Source organism: Danio aesculapii, chromosome 25, assembly GCF_903798145.1.
Source record: "Danio aesculapii chromosome 25, fDanAes4.1, whole genome shotgun sequence".
In the NCBI taxonomy this organism is placed as follows: domain Eukaryota; kingdom Metazoa; phylum Chordata; class Actinopteri; order Cypriniformes; family Danionidae; genus Danio; species Danio aesculapii.
In genome coordinates this window covers 23,907,121-23,926,989 of record NC_079459.1, presented here as the reverse complement: position 1 = coordinate 23,926,989, position 19,869 = coordinate 23,907,121, and the positions used below count along the sequence as shown (strand labels likewise).

Sequence of the window (19,869 nt, the reverse complement as noted above, 5' to 3'; positions counted from 1 at the left end):
GATCAGATGTTGCTTTCTTTTTTTATATTGGTGCACTGCAAATATACGAAAAGATCAAATGTAGCGGGGCGTTTAGACCAGTGTTTCCCAACCCTGTTCCTGAAGGCACACCAACAGTCCACATTTTCAACCTCTCCCTAATCAAACACACCTGAATCATCTTATCATAACATCAGAAGAGACTCCAAAACCTGAAGGTAATGGGTCAGATAAGGGAGACATCCAAAATATGTACTGTTGGTGTGCCTCTAGGAACAGGGTTGGGAAACACTGGTTTAGACAACATGGTTTCAAACCAAAAAAAAAGGAAAACTTTTTTTATGCATTTTGGCTGGGGTGGTCCACTATGAGATCATATTTAAAACTTTAGTTGATGTGTAATGTAGCTGTGTGAACATATCATCTCTGAATGTAAGATGCTCAAAGTTAATGTAAAGGGAGACGTTGGCTTTTACAGAGTTAACTTGGCAAAGCCTACAGCGAACGAATTTTGGTGACTGCAAAAAAATACATCCGGATTTCAGGCATTTGCCACGCGCACACACCCTGCGCATCAATGGGGTGTGGCCAGAGACACTGTAAGGTTATAGTAGATTAAGCTAAAATGCCGTTCAAATGCTGCTGTTTCCACAGAGCTTGTTCTGTTTCTGAGCTTCCAAATGACTTAACACAAAGACAGAAGTGCTTACAGTTTAATGTTAATTATGTTCCAGAGAATTATAGAAATATATGAAGAGTTCAGATGCAAAACCCTCTAAATCCATCAGACCTCTTTTCTTGTAAACGAGCATTTTCTATCAGGATGATATAATTAGGTCCAGAAATTTCAGTTTATATGTAATGATGAGGTTATTAGCTGGTAAATAAAATACCTTTTTTTCCATAAACGTCACTTTACACAATTCTTTGGTTTTTAACAAATTAGATTTTCTTTTGCGTCAAAACCAGCTAAATCCACCTCTGCTTTTTTTGCAAAAACCTCTAAATCCACCTACTGGAACAAGTACACACCGTGTAATTAGTTGAAATATTACAAAAGATGCTATTAGAAATTGTTTTTACAACATAAAACACATTACACAAACCACCTAAAATTAAAAATCAATCTGTCAAGTAAGTGGCGGTTCATTCCGCTGTGGTAAACCAGGAAAAAAGCAGAAGGAAAATGAATAAATGAAATCTGTCAAGTAAATGCATTAATCAATAACAGTAAAACTGACATTAATTAAATCTTAACAATCTCTTGTCATTTGTGATATTTGGGATTTAGATTTAATCCAAGTAGAGCAATGTAAACATTGTAAACTAAGCTTGGTAGATTCAAATAATGTAGTGTAAAACATTATCAAACATCAATACTGCATCTGTGCATAGTCCATTAATATAACAAGCTTATCAGACGTTTATGAAGTAGGCTAATATAAATGTATAGTTTTATGCATCATATTGATCTATTAAAAAATAGTTTACATTAGCAGATAAATCACAAGGTGGGCCTACTGGGCAAAAAGGGGATGCCTCTCAGACAATTTTAGAATTTTAGAAGCTGTCATTCATTCATTTTCACCATACTCAAGGTCTTGGTCTCTTTTTCGTCTCGTTTATCCTCATAGCATCCACGTGGGATAAAAGAACGACATATTTACTTTGTCTTTCGTGAAATGGATTTGCCGTTTATTGTATAGTAAATCGGACTCATTCAAAGTAGCGTTGCTGCGCCAAAAACGTTTTGAATGCATGTTACACTTCTGACTGTACAGTGTGTTTTGAGGTAAGGGACGTTTTCATTTGCCATTCACTGACAGTCAGACAGGCTCATGCAGTTCATCAAACTCGTTTTTTTAAATCAAAAGCGAAAGTGGAATGAAACTCTCTCCTTATAAAAGCCCGGCGTATCAGCGCGCCTCTACATTGAAAACATATGATCCGATTCACGCCTTCTGATTAGTTCTTGGGACATAGCGGCTTCTGCTGTCAAAGGCAAGTGGCTCTTAGCGGCTTTTGCCAACAAACTGTTATTTCTGAATGCAGACACTGGGATTTTGATGATTTGAAGCAAATCTATTTGTTGATGGTATACTCCGTGCCTAAAGCATTCACTCAATGTCATTAGTTCATTTTTGGCGGAAGTGGCATTTAGCTGCTTTTGCATCTGAACTTTCCATATATAGCTAGCATTTGACAAAAGACAATTTCCAGAATCTCTCCCAGTTCAGTGCTGGATTCGGCGTGAGGCTTCACTGGTGCGGAGTCGATCCACAAATCTCAGCACATTATGTTAGCTGACCAATCACAGTCTCTTAAGGGTGGGCCTTTCAGAGGAACTAGGAAATATGACAGTCGTTTTCATGTTAGCTAAGTAGCTATATATGATTAAAGATATATGAAAAAATAACCTGATTTTCTACAAGTGAAGCATGAGCACAACGAGCCTTCAAAATACATTCTGGACCACCCCTTTAATTTAATTGGCAATGGTTTAAAAAAAAAAAGTTTTAAAAGAAGACAAAGCTAGATTTTGTGAAAATAGTGATGTCAAACATGAATGGGTTTAATCTGTAGGGATGTAGGTGTGTCTGGCAACCATAAAAAAAGAATAGCAGACTACAGGACGGTGTGTCCACAGGTGCATAGTGTTCTTATTAAAAAGTGACATTGCCATCGACTGGCCTAAAGCGTATACTACAGATTTTTTTGTTGTTTTTTTCTAATCTGTGTGAAAAGAGAACATTTAAAGGGATAGTTCACCCAAAACTGAAAATTATGTCATCATTTACTCGCCCTTGTTCCAAACCAGTTTGACTTCTGTTGAAGAGAAAAGAAGATATTTGGAGAAAGCCGGAATCCTGTAACCATTGACTTTTATATATTTTTTCTACTATGGAAGTCAATGGTTACAGGTTTTCAGCTTTCTTCAGAATATCTTCTTTCGTGCTTGACAGAATATAGTAACTCATTAAGGTTTGGAACCACTTTAGGGCAAGTAAATAGTGAGTAAATGTATACCTTTAACATGCTGTTGTCTTTCAGTTTATTGTTGTTGTGTAACATACCCTCAATCAAAAAGACTCATTTCAAAACAAACCAGAAAAAACTAAACAATTTTCTGTTACAATTGTTATTTTCTTTATCAAATGTAGTTTATCAGACCTTACTGTAGCTTATTCAGAAATTATGTTCTGCCAAAGCAAATATATTCCAAAAAAATAAATATAATCATTGACAAGTTGAATAGTGAGACATTTATAGTGAGACTGCAGTGGAAAATTACAAATATCCTCTTTACATTCATACTGTTTTCACAATAATACTGAATAACAATTCATACAATCATTTGTATGAAGCTTGAATGATAAGCACATTAAAATGACTCAAAATCCACCAGAATTACATTTTCCGTGCAGATCAGTCTAAATCTTCTAACCTCTAGTGCTCAAGTGTAATACAAAGTATTTGCTTAATGTTCTGTGGTGGTTTGTGTTAATTCCAATACCTTCCCAGGATTCATCAGGTTTCTGGGGTCTAGGGAGGCCTTGAGGCCCTTCATGACCTCAATGGCCAGTGGACCGACCTCTTCCCTGAGCAGGGCCCGTTTTCCAAGACCGATCCCATGTTCACCGGTACAAGTTCCATCCATCGCCAGTGCCCTCCTGCATCAGGACAAACAACATGAGAATGAATGAATTCACTGTAAAGATGCCGTCACATTACTGTCTTTTAAAGTGTTCATTGTTAATAGCATTGACATGTTTCTCTTACACAGAAAACATTTGAAACCAAATTTTGAATGTCAGCTTCTGAATTCAATCAAAATTTGGATTGGGAACTTATCGCCCTCATGAGTACAATATAATAGTCATTGCAGCTATTTATCTGTTATAAATGTCAGTCTGTGCAGATCTGCAGCCCAGAGAATACCACTAGCTAGTAGAGGAGCTAAGAGAGGATCCACTGATGCTCCTATTGGCTGTCGAATCGCTCCTTATTTGCTTAAAATTGAAGGATTTGTAACTTTTTTTTTATTTCTAGACATGCACACATATGGTAACCAACAGCCGCAGATGCTCATGTGGCTGGAGATCACCGAAAGTCACTGGCTCTCCATTGAAATGAACAGTTGCTCATTGCTTTGTGTCACTGGTACAGTAGTGTGAATGGCGGTAAAGTTGCAAGTTTCCTCAGGAAGCAGAATCTATGTGGCTGAGCTGTCTGTCCAGTCCTGTTTAAGATTCCCAGGTGTTTCCACCTCCACATTCTCCAACACAATAATGACGACTTGTCTCTGGGGCACCCCGGTATGGCAGAAATCCAACACCTACTTGTCTTACTCATGAAGCAGTTCCTATTGTTTGACATGACAAGGAACTACCACTTTATTGTACAGTCTTTCCACAATTTTTGCTGCAATGAGACAAGCCTGAAGGATTTTGTCAGGTAACCTTAAATGTGATATATTCCAGTCTTCGATTGCACCCTGCACTTTCCTTTAAAAAGCAGAATCATATTAAAGTTTACAGGATTGAAGGTATTAGAGAAATCAAGAGATTCATCAATTAGGCCTGGCCAAGTCCTTCAGAACTTTCAGGTAACAAGCTTGTTTAAATGATCTACGGTCAGCATGTTTACATTGTTCTGCTTACATTTCCTGAACTTGTACAAAAAAGGCAAGTCCAACTCTATTAACATATATCAGGACAAACTCTAATCAGCCAAGATGTTACAGCTTACAATAGCCGCGTTTCTAATATTTAGTCTAAAGCGAGCATGCCAGGGCGAGCCAGCCTTCCACAGTCACTTCCAGGGCTTGATTGGGCCAGCAGCCATCCTTTTTTGGCCAGCCGAATACCTGTGTACCAAAACCAATACCAATACTTCCTATGTCAGGTTAAGAGGTGGCAAGATGCCCATTTAAGTTACGTTTGCAATCACGCTTGCTTACAAACAAGAAGAAAATGGAGAACAGACAGTACTGGATAGTTGAATACACCAGGTCTCTCATTTGAACATTTGGACTGAGGAGAATGTTCTGCGGCAGATGGGCGACGTTTGCAGAAACGAGGATGTGATCAAATACATCATTGCTGAGCAATCGCTTCAGTTGTCTCCATCTTGAAGTTCTCGTATTGATGTGAGGTTGTGCTTGTGACTCTAATTTTAGCAGAGGTGTAGTCGTGTCGGGGGTGAGGTGTCTGAATAACACAGCTTACCGGGTAAGTAACAGTACTATGGTGTACTATGCAGCGGGGTTTCGGCTGGCCGCTGCAATCGGACATGAAAGATGAAGAACGGGGGGTATTTAAAAATACGTGAGTTTTCGATGAGAAATAACAAAAAGGGAGGGTGGTGGTAGATGGGTCTAAAATATGAAAAACAGGAGTGGAAGCAGGTATGGCGTTGGTTATGATCGTGTGAATTGAAGACCAGAATCAGGCGTTTGGGATTTTTCAACAGCCAATAAGAGGTGTCTGAATAACAAAGCTGAGAACCAGGTAAGTAACTGTACTATGCACTGGGTTTCGGGTGGCCACTGCAATCGGATACTATACGAAAGTTGGCGACCCAGAGGCTTTACAGACTGTACCAAAATGCTAAGAAAAGGGGGGGGGGTTGAAATTTCTGGAGTTTTCTGGAAAAAGAAAACGGGAGGGTGGTGGGAGATGGGTCTGAAATATGGTAGACCAGGAGTGTTGGCAGGTTTGGGTTAGTTAGGTTGACGCGAAGTAATGCCGGCATTGGACATTGGATACGGGGGGCATTATTAGGGTGGGTTTTTTGTGACGCGCAGCAAGCTATTGGCCCAACAGTGGAATTGCGATGTAATTACACAACTAAACTGAACTTCACTGAAAACTGAGATGACACTGTTTCAGTTTACAATAATCCTCGATGTGAAGCTGCTTTGACACAGTCTTAATTGTAAAAGCGCTATAGAAATAACATGAAATGAATTTCAGCCTTAAGCTTCCAGGCTATTGGACTGGTGAAAAACCTGACTCGCACTGGCATGACAGTGGAAATGTGGCTACTGAAACTTATAGGCTACAACTTGTCCAAAATTCAGTGGCCCATCTTCTGACTGGGACTAAAAAAAAAAAAAAAAAACAGAGTAAGCATATTACTCCAGTCTAATGGTCTGTTCTAGAGAAAATCTGACTTTTTCTAGTAAAATCTCTAAACCAGAGATGCTCAAACTAGGGCCTGCAGGCCAAAGTTGGCCCATGGTAACCTTTGATTTGGCCTGCCATCCCAACAGAGGGAGAATAATGGGGATGTTTGAGATCGTCAATTCAAATTTAATGTAACCCTTTGTTTTATTGTTAACAGCTTACTGAAATTAAATGTTTCAATTTAATGGTGTAAATTAATCAGATTTAGTTTAAATCTACACACTGTTACACAACAATGCAGAGACTTTGGTGAGCAAATCAAATCAAAGGCAGATTTTGCTTGACTAGTGTATTCAGCATTGAACTCCACTGAGTTATAAATGGGATTGTTTATGTTTTTATTGCAGTAAGTTATCATTTAAAAGTTATACTGCATTAGTTAATACCATTTAAAGTAATGTTTCTATTTATTTGGAAATATTATGAGTAATTAGGAAATTAACCATGACAACAATGTTATATAGTTGGTTTATTTATCTTCGGCCCAACCAAATGATATTTGGTTTTTGACCTTTCATACGAAAAGGTTTGGGCACCCCTGCTCTAAACGGTATGACTTCTGTTCATCTCTGTGAGCTACTGAGACTTTACCAGCCTACCAGATCCCTTCGGTCCTCCGATCAGGATCTGATGTGCATCTCCAAATCAAGACTAAATGTAGGGGAGATCATGCTTTCTGCATTGCAACCCCCAGGCTTTGGAATGCCTTACCAAAAAGACAAGCATATTTGTTCTCAAAGGCATTTAGCTGTTAGAAGGTATGATCGTTATTCGTAGTCTGTTTATAGTTGTCTGTCTACTTTCTGTTCATTTTTGGAAAGCACTTTGTCCAATGAACATCATAAAAAATTGTGCTACTGTATATAAATAAATATTGTCACTGTCATTCTTGAAGTAAATGAGATTGTAGTGTCTGGATGCTGTTCACTCATCCATTGTATTTGCCAGAGATGGATGGAAGGTGACGCCTTTATTATTTGTGCTTGGCTCTTAAGCCAGACTCTAGGCCCTCTATGTCTGTCATTGTCAATAAACGCTCTTCAAATGGCAGGAGACGCTCTGAGAAACAACCCTGCTATTGATTGCTACTCAAAACAAAACTGACAATTCATACAAAAGCTGCTCCCAGTCCCTCTCAGCTGCATCAGATCATCATTGTGAGGGCGTAAAACTGCTGAAAGGAGTTAAAGACAAGTACCTGGCCAGTCTCTCGGTGAAGGAGTGAACCCTCTGCACCTCGTCTGGATCATTAGGATCCAGTACGATTAAACAATGGAAGTTTCCATCACCCACGTGTCCTGCAATAGGGCCTAGAATATAATGTAAACATATCATTATCTGAAGTTAAATATGAAAATCAAATAAGAAAAATAGACTGGATAATCTACCGGTAATATTGTTGCTGATTAAGTCTGCCTTCGTCTCCACTATAATCTGAGGTAGTCGCGAAATAGGCACGCAAACGTCTGTAGAATATGCCTGTAAGAAAAAGAGTAGAGATCTGAATTACATATTCAAATATTTGAGCGTATAAACAAACTTTGAAGCAAACATCTGTATCAGGTCACTCATTCTAGATTGCAGGATATGTAACGTCTTTTACGAATTTTCAGCTCAAGTTGAGTTTTAACTCGCGCGGAAGATACGACTGAGGCATGCGTTTTACATTTTTCACCTCTATTCATGCATTTGGACTGATCTTGTATGTAGTCTACTTGCACATATATTTAAAGTCCCTGTGAAATCAAAATAAATTATTTCACAGTTTTATGCAAAAATTTGGGCACCCCTCGGTGGCTGCATAATAATGTGCTCTTTCTATATAAGAGAAGATTGCATTGCAATGCCATTCGGTTTCTAGAGAAAGCTAGATAACGTCATGTTTTTCTGACAGAAATACGTAGTGTAGCAGTATTGAGATGTGTCAAATTAAATTGAAACTAAGAAATAGGCAATGCAGAAGCACCCTCTCTTTTGTTTGGATATCAAACCTGTAGTCACGTAATGCTTAATGACTACAACATAAAAAAAACATTTCAAGTGACTCAGTGAACCTTAACAATCCTAAAACAGGTGCAACCAATCATGGAAAAGGATATTTAACATTGCTGATTGCTAGTTGTGCTTCTCCTTATTGTGAAGCAGAAAGTAGCAACATCAGAATCTCAAAAGATCTTCCTAATGACCTAAAAACTAGGATAATTCATCAACATGAATTAGGAGAAGGATACAAAAAGCTATCCCAAAGGTTTAAAGGCTCTACCTCTACAGTCAGAAATATAGTAAGAAAATGGAAGGCCACAGGAACAGTTCTTGTGAAGGAAAGATGTGCTAGACCAAAAAAATATCTGAAAAGGCAAAGGCGAAGAATGGTTAGAATGGTCACAGACAAACCACAGACCACCTCCAAAGACCTCTAGGAGCATTTTGCTGCAAATAATGTCACTATACATAGTTCCCCAGTCCAGCACGCTCTTCACAAAGAACAGCTCAATGGAAGGTGATTCAGAAGAAGCCTTTTCTGCATTCTGCCAATGAGAAGAGTCGTTTGAGGTATGCAAAGGCTCATCTAAACAAGCCTTAATCATTTTAGAAAAATATACTGTGGACAGATGCCACAACCATACACTGTCAAACCCAAAAAGTTAAGGTAACTCAAACCATTTGAGGAAACCAATTGCAACACACCATTTAAGCTTCAAAACTAATTCTAATGTGTACTGTGAACGTAATCCATTTGAGTAAACAAAGCAATTTGAGCACAGCAAAGCCCATTAAATAAAGAGAACTCAAACCAACTGAGTATTGTAAAACTCAATAAGTTAAGCCAACTCAAAACATTTGGAAACCGATTGCAACAAACCATTTGAGTTAAAAAAAACTAATCTATATGAGTACTATGAACTTACTCTGTTTAAGTTGAAGTAATGAAGTATTTAATTAACTCATTATCTTCAACACTGAGTTCAAAAGGCTTTTTAAATGAGTAGAATTTTATGAGTAGAGTTAACTACACTCATTTCATTTGTTAAAGTTGACTGTTGGGTTTTACAGTGTGCGCGCTTGGCATGACGGAAAAAGAACACAGCATTCCAGGAGAAGAACCTGCTCCCTACTGTAAAATATGGTGGGGGCTCTATCATTCTGTGGGGATGTGTGGCAAGCACAGGTACTAGAACTTTACGAGAGTTAAAGATCGCATGGATTCAACCCAGAATCAGCAGATTCTAAAGAACAATGTTCAGGAATCAGTCAAGAGGCTGAAGTTACGATCAGTTCCAGATCTACCAAAGAATTCATTGTCAGACATGATACAATGTTCTAGAATGGCCATCTCAGTCCCCAAACTTGAACATCATCGAAAATCTATGGATTGATTTAAAAAGGGCCGTTCATGCCCGGCACCCATCAAACCTGCCTGAACTGGAGAAACTTTGCAAGGAAGAATGGCTCAAAATGCCTTCAGCAGGAATTCAGGGACTTACCCTTGACTATATGAAGCGTCTACAGGTTATTTCAGCAAACTGTTGGGTTGCCCAAATATTTGCACCTGCCAGTTTTTGTTAAGACTTAAATTGCATTGCATCTGTTGATTAAATTAATGTTATGTCAGAACTGAAATGTAGCTTTTTCCATAGGGTATAAAATATATCTAAATGAATTTGCTGATTTGAAAGGCCAGCAGGCTATGGCTTGCAATTATGAAAATGATCAGGGGTGGCCAAACTTTTATAAAACTGTATATGTTAGTATCAACATGTTAGTTTTTTTTAAGATTTATTTTTGCCTTCATTAGATAGGACAGTAATGAGACAGGAAGCGAAGTTGGAGAGAAAGAGGGGTTGGTAAGTTTGGGAAATGACCTCGAGCCGGGATTCGAACTCAGAACGCCCTGACTTGCTCCTGCACCATATGTCAGCGCGCTAACCATAGGCTATTGCGCAGACAACATGTTAGTTTCAAGGATGTCTATAAGCTAGTATGCTTTAAAACAGTGACAAAACTGGCGATTAGAAGATATAAACATCTAAAGCTTTTAGTTTGTCACCTCCAACCAAATGGATCATCGATTTTTATGATATCACCTCATATTTTAGTTACTCATCAAATCGTCTGACAAATCAAATGCTCTCTAGCATCTCGCAAGTCCCGCCTCCTTTAAGACACTATTGTTATGTGCTTGAATTCCCAATGGTGGAGCAGTGTTAAAAAAACGCTATGCTATTAGATGTTTTTTTTTTAAGGGGAGGAGCTACTCTATCTCCCACTCCGTCTTATTGTTAAATTTAAAATTACATAAAAAAAAAAAAATGGAACAAAAATTGCACATTTCGAAGCTTCAGGCGAGCTTTAAATTTTCATTTGGTGTAAACCCAGCATTAGAATGGCTACTTTTCCAGTGTCGGAAAATAAACCACTCTTGTATGAGTCAGAATCATGTTGCAGTGATTATTCCCACCTTACATCCAGGCCTCAGGGCCATGGCAGCATACCACGCATCATGACGGGCTTTCCACAGCCGGCTGCGGGTCTCCTCGTCTTCAGCCCAGGCAAAGTCTGAGCCTCCGTTATCCCGGGTGATCTCCTCTGAACACAAACAGAATGAATATCTCTGAGTCAGCCTTTTAGAGGCAACTATTTTACAAATACTCTTAATTTGAAAGTACTACTTCCCAAAAATAATAGGTCATTCAGATATTATAAAGTAACCATTTTATGAATACAGTGAAGTTGGACATATTATTGACGTAAGTAGGCAACTGCTCTGTAAACTAGGGTTGCACAATATTTCGTTTGAACATCAATATCGCAAAGTGCAAATTTGCAATAGTCACACTGCAGGATCTCCAATGTCAAATTGGGACTATAATTAACCCGCAACACACAGTTCAGAGCACATGATGGAAGTTTAACCCTAATATAATAGTGTGAAAGATTTTTATTTGTATGTGTTTTCAATGCCTAGATTTCAAGTAAGATTTCAATACCTAACATTTCAAGTGAATTTAAACCATTTGCGCACAAAAACTATAAAATTTGCCACTTTATCAAAGAATGATTGTGTTTAATTATTCAATGAATACTACATGCGGTGTTGTTTTACATTTGATTATAAAATTTCTGTACCTCGATACTGTACTCCACGGAAAACAATAAAGTGGTGTTCATTTTATTTTTTACCATTCCTTAATTGTTTTTGTCCATGCTTTAATTAGTTTATTTTATGGTAATTTTGTATGTTTTATGTAGATGCACTCACCTACAAAATCCCAGTCAAAGTCAAAATCCCAATCAAAGTAAAACGATGAGTTCTTTCCAAATAGAGTTACTTAAGGGATTTTGTAAAAATTATATTCATATCGCAATATAAATATAAATGCAGAAAACTAAGTAAAACAAGTAAAAATAACTCCCAATCAAAGTAAAATGATGAGTTCTTTCCAAATAGAGTTACAAAATATCACAATATTCATTCATTTTCTTTTTGGCTTAGTCCCTTTGCTAATCTGGGGACGCCACAGCTGAATGAACCACCAACTTATCAGCATTTGTTTTACACAGTGGATGCCCTTCCAGCTGCTGGGACTCATCACTGGGAAACCATACACTCTCATACACACACATACACTACGGACAATTTAGCTTACCCAATTCACCTATAAAGCATCTCTTTGGAATAGTTGGGGTAACAGAAGCACCCCGAGGAAACCCACACGAACACAAGGAGAACATGCAAACTCCACACAGAAATGCCAACTGACACAGCCGAGGCTTGAACCAGCGACTTTCTTGCTGTGAGGCAACAGAGCTACCCACTGTACCACCGCGCTGCCCAATATCGCAATATAAATCGCAGAAAAATCAAACATTGCAATGTCCTTTTTCCAGTACTGTGCAGCGCTACTATAAACAAATGTGAATTTCCACTTGAAAAGAAAATCTGAGCTTATCTATATAATGATAAACATGTTATCAGAGTAGTTTTATCAACTAATCTATGAATGTTGTGGATTTGGACATAGTACTTGTTAAAATTAGCAGATCAAAGTACTTTTTCCACAACTATTATAGAAATATTGTGAATTTGGAAATGTGAATTGCCTAAAGGGGCGGCACGGTGGCTCAAGGGTTAGCACCTTCGCATCATAACAAGAAGGTTGCTTGTTCAAGTACCGGCTGGACCAGTTGGCAATTCTCTGTGGAGTTTGCATGTTCTCCCCATGTTGGCGTGGGTTTCCTCCGGGTGCTCTGGTTTCCCCCACAGTCCAAAGACATGTGGTACAGGTGAAATGAATAAACTAAATTGGATGAGTATGTGTGTGTGTGAATGTATATGGGTGTTTCCCAGTACTGGGTTACGGCTGGAAAGGCATCCACTGTGTAAAACATATGCCGGAAGAGTTGGCGGTTCATTCCACTGTGGCGACTTCTGAAGTAGAGACTAAAGCTGCAATCACACTGCACTTTTCGCCCCACAGACTTCCATTCATAAGTCTGTGAACGCAACAGACCGAAAAGGCAAGCTCATGTGACAAGTTTCGCATGTCTCTGCCTTCAAAAGTTGTGAAATTGCATCATGTGACTGCATGAGACCAATCAAAGCATGACCTCTCTCTACAAAAATTTAAAATATGAACCAATCGCTATTTTTTATTGTCTAATTGTCTTGTTTAATCCCGCCCCCTTTTCGCAACACCATACGACAGAATTTTGCAAGTTCAAACTTTAGTGTGACCACGGCATTAGCCGAAGGAAAATGAATTACTGGAATGAATACTGTGAATTTTGACATACTCCTCGCTAGATTAGTATGTTATCCGAGTAGTTTTATCAACTAATCTATGAACGTTGTGGATTTGTACATAGTACTACTACTAATTAGTAGATAAAACTATCTGCAATTATTTATATATTTATCAACTATTTTAGAAATATTTAAAAAAAATTGCAATATGAATTGCCAAAAGTATGTCATCCAGGTACTTTTTGAAAATAGTTGCATGAATATTGTGAATTTTTACATGCCACTTCCCAAAATTACTATGTCGTCCGAGTACTTTTTTGCAATTATTCCACGAAAAATGTTGAATTTGGACGTACAACTTGCCGAAAGTAGTTTCGAGGTCATTAAATTATTGATTAATGACCTCAGGGTCGCCACAGCAAAATGAACCGCCAACTATTCCGGCATATGTTTTACGCAGCAGATGCCTTTCCAGCTGCAACCCAATATTGGGAAACACCCATACACCCACTCATACACTATGGCCAATTTTGTTCACCCAATTCACCTATAGTGCATGTCTTTGGACTGTGGGGGAAACTGGAGCACCCGGAGAAAACCCACGCCAACACAGGGAGAACATGCAAGTTTCACACAGAAATGCCAACTGTTCCAGCCAGGACTCGAACCGGCAACCTTCTTGCTGTGAGGCGAAGGTGCTAACCACTGAGCCACCGTGCCACCCAACTTCAAGGTTATATTTTTTTTAATCTTGTAAATATTGTAAAATTAGACATATTACTTTTCAACATACTATTTTTCGACTAATATAGTGTTGTAGTGAAGGATGCATATTTTGATGCAGCCATAGACTACAGTCCTTTCATTCCCTTGGCTAGTACACTGCTGTACAAAAATACAATAAAAAACACCACTCCAGTATTCAGTATTCATAAAAATTCAGATATATATATACACAATACTGTACCTGTGACAGACACCTGCTCCTCCATGCTCTTGGAGCTCCCATGAAACTCCAGGAATAGAGTGGGTGTTACAGCATAGGACAGGTTGTTGAAACGATTGCATGCGTTTATCATCACGTCATCCAAGAACTCTGCAAAAAAAAGAATGTATCAGTATCGATTAAGTCATTTAAGGCCTTTGTGTGTAGAAAGTCCATGCTTAAAAAAAAAAAAATCAATGCCTCAATGCAGCCTCGATTTATAAATCTTAGAGGCCGGTCATGCCTGATTACTCATAAATTGGATGGTGCTACTGGTGGAAGATTTTCCCTGAGTGGACTGCAAAAGAAAAAAAAAACACGTTGTGGTTCTAAGAATCAAGCAATTCATTAAACCCTTGACTGAGCTCGGAGTATAAGGTCGCTGTTTCCTTCTGAATGAATGTTTATTGAGGGAGACTTCAATGAATAGATTACAATGAACGAGTTCTGTACTAAGTCACACTGAAAGGCACGCATGTAGTTTGGAGCGACACAATCTGTGATTTTACAAGTACAAAACACAAGAAATCGTAACAATGTGCTTACCTATACGGGCAATGGGGACTCCAGCTTGAAGGATCTGAACGGTGCTGTCGACTGCTGATTGGACGGATGGGAAAGAACAAACAGCTGACACCATACTTTCAGGAACGCCATATAATCGGAGTGTGGCTTTGGTAATGATACCCAAAGTTCCTTCGGAGCCCACAAAAAGGTTTGTTAGGTTGTATCCAGCCGCTGTCTTCCTAAAAGAGGAAGTGCATTGAGAAAAGTCTATCAAATTTTTAATTTGGACATACTCCTTGCCAGATTAGCATGTTATCGGAGTAGTTTTATCAACTGATCTATGAATGTTGTGAATTTGTACATGCTACTTGTTAAAATGAGATCAAAGTACTTTTTCACAGCTATTACAGAAATAATTTGAATTGCCAAAAGCTAGTATGTCAACCATGTACTTTTGAAAATAGTTGAATGAATATTGGGAATTTTTACATGCTACTGGCCAAATTTAGTATGTCGTCCGAGTACTTTTTTGCAACTATTCTACAAAAATGTGTGGCTTTGGTAAATATACCCAAAGTTCCCTCAGAGTAGGACTGCACGATACTGGAAAAATCTGACATTGCCATATTTTTTGCTGTGATATATATTGCGATATGAATATAATTTCAGTGATTTTTGATTTAAATAGCTTTATTTGGAAAGATTTCGTTCATTTAGATCGACTGGAATGATCAAGACTTTTTCTATGCAGTACATCTGCATAAAATATGATCAATTACAAACAATTTTTTTTTCTTGGGAGTCTAACAGTATTCAAGTACAGAAATTGAACAATCAAATGTAAAATAGCATGGTCATCATTGTATAAATAATAAAAATATATAAAGTTCTATAATATCTTTATCTTTCAATCTTTAATAAGTAATTTAATCCTGTGATGTGACTATTGCAGATACACACATTAGGATATCGATGCTCAAACGATATATTGTTCAGCCCTACCTCAGAACCCACAAAAAGGTTTGTTAGGTTGTATCCAGCAGCTGTCTTTCTAAAAGGGAAGTGCGCTGGAAAAAGTTCATCAAAGATCAACAGCAAATGGTTTAGTTCAACTTATTGGCAGTCATACCTCGAACGACGCCCCTTTCCTGCTGTGTGGAGGATTGTTCCATCTGCTAAAACTACCTCCAGGTTCAGGACGTTCTCGCGCATTGTGCCATAGCGGACTGCATTCGTGCCTGACGCACTAGTTGCAGCCATGCCGCAGAGAGATGCATCAGCACCTGGATCTGTGGAAATATAGTGGGGGAAATAAGTATTGACCGCGTCACCATTTTTCTTAAAAAGCATAGTTCTAAAAGGTGCTGTTCACTTTAAATTTTAACCGGATGTTGGTAACAACCAAAGAAATCCATATATGCAGAGAAAACTAAACTAATTAGTTTACAAATAGGTTATGTAAAATAAAATGAAATGACACAGGGAAAAAGTATTGAACACATGAAGAAAGGGAAGTGCAGAAAGGCAGTGAAAGCCCAGACAGCAGCTGTAATCTCTCCCTAGCTATTCAACAACCTTCTGCCATTCGTCATTGTAAATTAATATTAGCTGCTTCAGTCCAACATCTACATTAGGATGGTGGAGATTTCAGCAAGACAATGATGCAAAACAAGGAGTTTCCCCATACAAGGAAACTCTAAAATGCTTTCAGAGAAAGAAATTAAAGCTGCTCGAATGGCCCAGACAATCACCTGACTTAGAATCCAATAGAAAATAACTGTGACTTCATTCTCCATGTAAGAGGTGTCATTAAGCTGCCATCACCAGAAAAGCCTTTTATGTAAAGTATTAAATACATTTCAGTAGTTCAGTACTTTCTCCTTGTGTCATTCCATTGTTATTACAATTTTTTTTATTTTATGTTTGGATTGTTTGGGTTTTTACCAAAACCTGGTTCAATTTCATGTCAACAGCTCCTTTAGAAATATTATTCCCAGGAAAAAAACATGGTTTGTTTAATACTTAATTTCGTCATTGTATATTCTTTAACTTCCATAATTACTATTAAAAAAAGTCTACAACCCTATTTTTCAATAGTTAAAAACTATTATCATAATTACACGGAAGAAAATCATGACAACCAATCAGAATCAGATAACGTAAGTCTTTAAAGTGCAGGTCATATGGTATTTTAAAGAGTAATGTTCAAATCACTTCGCAATGATTTTGTTTTGGTTCGTTTTAATACATTCTGGGTTTAATGTCTATAAATCCCTCCCTTCCATAAGCCAAACTCTGCTCTTATTGGTCAGCTGGCCAAGCCAGTTTTGATTGGTCTTTTCGCATCTTCTCTGTGTCAGAAATGAAACACACATGTTAGGTGCATAAAATGGAAAGTGTAAAAAATATAGACTCGTTAAGCCAACTTTTCAGTCTGTTAAAGTAACAGTACATTGAAGGACAGCTATATTACAAACCACAAATAGACATATTTGAAAAACCATTTGAACTGCTGACAATAAAATTGCAGAATGATTGATTTTTATGTGATCTATTTTGAACACGTAATGCACAAGAATGGGACCGACCAACAGGAAACCAGAGACCAGTGTCCCGCAGGTATGAATTGAGGCTTTTGCGTGTCACACCAGGCTCTACCGTCACATCAAAATCCTCTTGGTGAAGATCAACGACCTGCTCCATCTTTCTCAGACTGAAACACCTCCACCCTAAAATACACATTAAGATCAGATGAAAGTGGTCCATTATATAAATTAGCATACAAAGATAGACTTTTTATATACAATAATTTAAGATCTAAATCATTTTACATTAATGAAGGTTAAGTTTGATCAGTAACATTGGCAGAGTCATCTTTCTCTTTTTCTCTACTGGACCAACCTGCAGAGCACCAACAACCTCCCTCCAAGCCTGTCCCTGTGCCGAATGGGATGATGGGTAATCGGTGGTGGTGACAAATTTTGGCTAGAGCACTGACCTCTTCTACTGACCGAGGAAACACCACCACATCAGGTGGTCTGCATCTGACACGGCCAGACAAAATAACAGAGATATGTAAAAAGTAATGTGCAAACCAATTGTAAATGTGATATAGCTTGTATATTGATTTATTAATGGCCAATTTTTTTCTTCCATATTGTAAAACATTAGTTATACACTCATCAGCGACTTTATTAGATGTCCAAAAAATTATCCAGTGAGCAGAAGTTCTGTGGGCGCAGATGCCTTGTTGATGTCAGAGGTCAGAGGAGAATGGCCTGAGCTGATAAGAAGGCAACAGTAACTCAAATAACCACTCGTTACAACAGAGGTATGCAGAAGAGCATCTCTGAACCCACAACATGTCCAACCTTGAGGCATATGGGCTACAGAAGCAGAAGACCACACCGGATGCGACTCCTGTCAGCTAAGAACAGGAAACTGAGGCTACACCAGGCTCACCAAAATTGGATAATAGAAGATTGGAAAAACATTGCCTGATCTGATGAGTCTCGATTTCTGCTGTGACATTCGGATGGTACGGTCAGAATTTGGCTACAACATGAAAGCAGGGATCCATCCTGCCTTGTATCAACGGTTCAGGCTGCTGGTGGTGGTGTAATGGTGTGGGGATATCTTCTTGACACACAATGGGCCCATTAGTACCACAGCCTTGTTACTGACCATGTCCATCCCTTTATGACCACAGTGTCAGAATGCAAAACGGGGTCTGTGTACCTAATAAAGTGGCCGGTGAGTGTGTATACAGTATATTAATTAGTGACTTGGTTCTGTATTGTTGTTGATTTAGGCTAATAAAATTAAAATAGCTTACAACACCATTATACTCAGAAGGTGAAATAAAACGGGAAAAAGTTTCAAATTAGCCAGTTCCCTACAATTCAATGAGATTCAATTTAAGAGATGCTAACACTGTCTTAATTGATGTTCAACTCACATAAATATCTTAAAATTTTAGAAAATTTTGCATTTCATAAATAGACCTTAGGTTCTTTATGGAACTTTATAAAGAATATTTTAACAGAGAAAATTGGGGAGTAGTCATAAACTAAAGAACCCTAATCTGGTAATGAAACCAGAGTGGCCATTTTTATAAAACTATGAAGACAAGACAATAAAAATGAAAGAAAGAAACATAACATGGATTAATTACTTGAGCCAAAAACATCCATTTGTAAAAGATAAAGTGTATTACTCGATTGATTGACTGATTGATTGACTGATTGATTGATTGATTGATTGATTGATTGATTGATTGATTGATTGATTGATTGATTGATTTTTGTGTGTGGGGTGCATGAGGAGAGTGAAGAAGTTAAATTAAAGTTCAGTTTGACGGATTTGTTTATTAAACCGCTGTTTTTAACCATTATCTCTTGGTTTGTTTATAATTGTGGGCGGACTTAATGCTGCACTTTTTGCATATCGTTAGGAGGCAGGTGGCACTCAGGTATGGCAGAGAGAACCCACCTGTGCACAGACTCATCTCTGCCATGCTGATCTCTGACAGCAGAACCCACAGACACGCCTTCATCTCCGGTGACAGAACGAAACGAGGAGACGACCCGCTCCACAGCTGCAGTCTGAAATCAACAAAGCCGCAAATACCAAATGTTTACCTGCAAGACTCCATAGTGACAGGTATTCTATTTTATTTTATTATTTAAATACAATTTGTTTTTCATTTTGTCATGAATAACTTTTGAAGGAAAATGTTTAGGTTGTTTTATATCCCACAGACTTCACGTCTTTAATCTAGTTACAAGAATTATGTAAGTTAAGAGTGCACACAGAATAAACCCAGCGCTTACTTTAACTGAAAATCTCCTGCAGCTCCCGCAAATAAACGGCAGCCGTGGGGAAGTGAAGCGTACAAGTTGTGTAATCAAGGTCATTTCTAGCTCTTAAAAAATCCGTGCTCAAATAACCAAGCTTTTATGCATAACGTCAGTTGTTAAATGTATATTTAAATACTCTTCCGGATCAGCGTAACGACGTCACGCCTCCTCTGAACCCAAAGCCCCGCCCTGGAAATGCGACTGATCAGGGACTTATGAATATTAAGTGTTTGTTGTGACGTTCGTCCAGTACATTTATCAGATTTGCTGAAACAATAAATATTAATTGACTTGACCGGACGCATTTGGAACGTTAGTAAGCGAACATCCTGACGTAATTGATATATTTATGATAGAAGAATTCGTGAATTTTCTTGTCTCATGACATTTTCAGACATACAGAATACTTTATAAGCGTACGGTATGATTCATACAATTCAAGTTTTAAAATGGGACATTTCAATGAAGGGAGTTATTCGAGGACTAACCACAAGGTGGCAGTAAAACCTCACACAGGCAGTCTTCAGCATGGCTTTTTTTCTCCACACAATTAACTTTATTTTGATATTACCTACTAACAGCTTAAATGAGCCTAAGCTGGTCAGG

General features: G+C 38.1%; 1 protein-coding gene across 1 annotated transcript; it reads right to left on the bottom strand.

Annotated features, from left to right (window-relative positions):
* Positions 1–3,227: 3,227 nt before the first annotated feature.
* On the bottom strand, positions 3,228–19,398 carry ldhd (lactate dehydrogenase D). The gene is made up of 11 exons (XM_056451581.1): positions 19,237–19,398; positions 18,896–19,008; positions 17,306–17,448; positions 16,993–17,133; positions 15,534–15,693; positions 14,444–14,643; positions 13,880–14,008; positions 10,627–10,754; positions 7,556–7,646; positions 7,366–7,477; positions 3,228–3,650 (listed from the first exon to the last, which is right to left on the bottom strand). The coding sequence occupies exons 1-11, from the start codon at positions 19,318–19,320 to the stop codon at positions 3,458–3,460; spliced, it is 1,494 nt and encodes a 497-aa protein (XP_056307556.1). The 5' UTR covers positions 19,321–19,398; the 3' UTR covers positions 3,228–3,457.
* Positions 19,399–19,869: the final 471 nt, after the last annotated feature.

Bases quoted from the DNA above. Each gene is read 5' to 3' on its own strand.
- ldhd (XM_056451581.1), bottom strand. From the start codon at position 19,320: ATGACCTTGATTACACAACTTGTACGCTTCACTTCCCCACGGCTGCCG. The intron at 17,449-18,895 runs GTGGGTTCTCTC...TGGCCGTGTCAG, and splicing joins AGAGATGAGTCTGTGCACAG to ATGCAGACCACCTGATGTGG. The intron at 15,694-16,992 runs GTCGGTCCCATT...ATATTTCCACAG, and splicing joins TGGTCTCTGGTTTCCTGTTG to ATCCAGGTGCTGATGCATCT.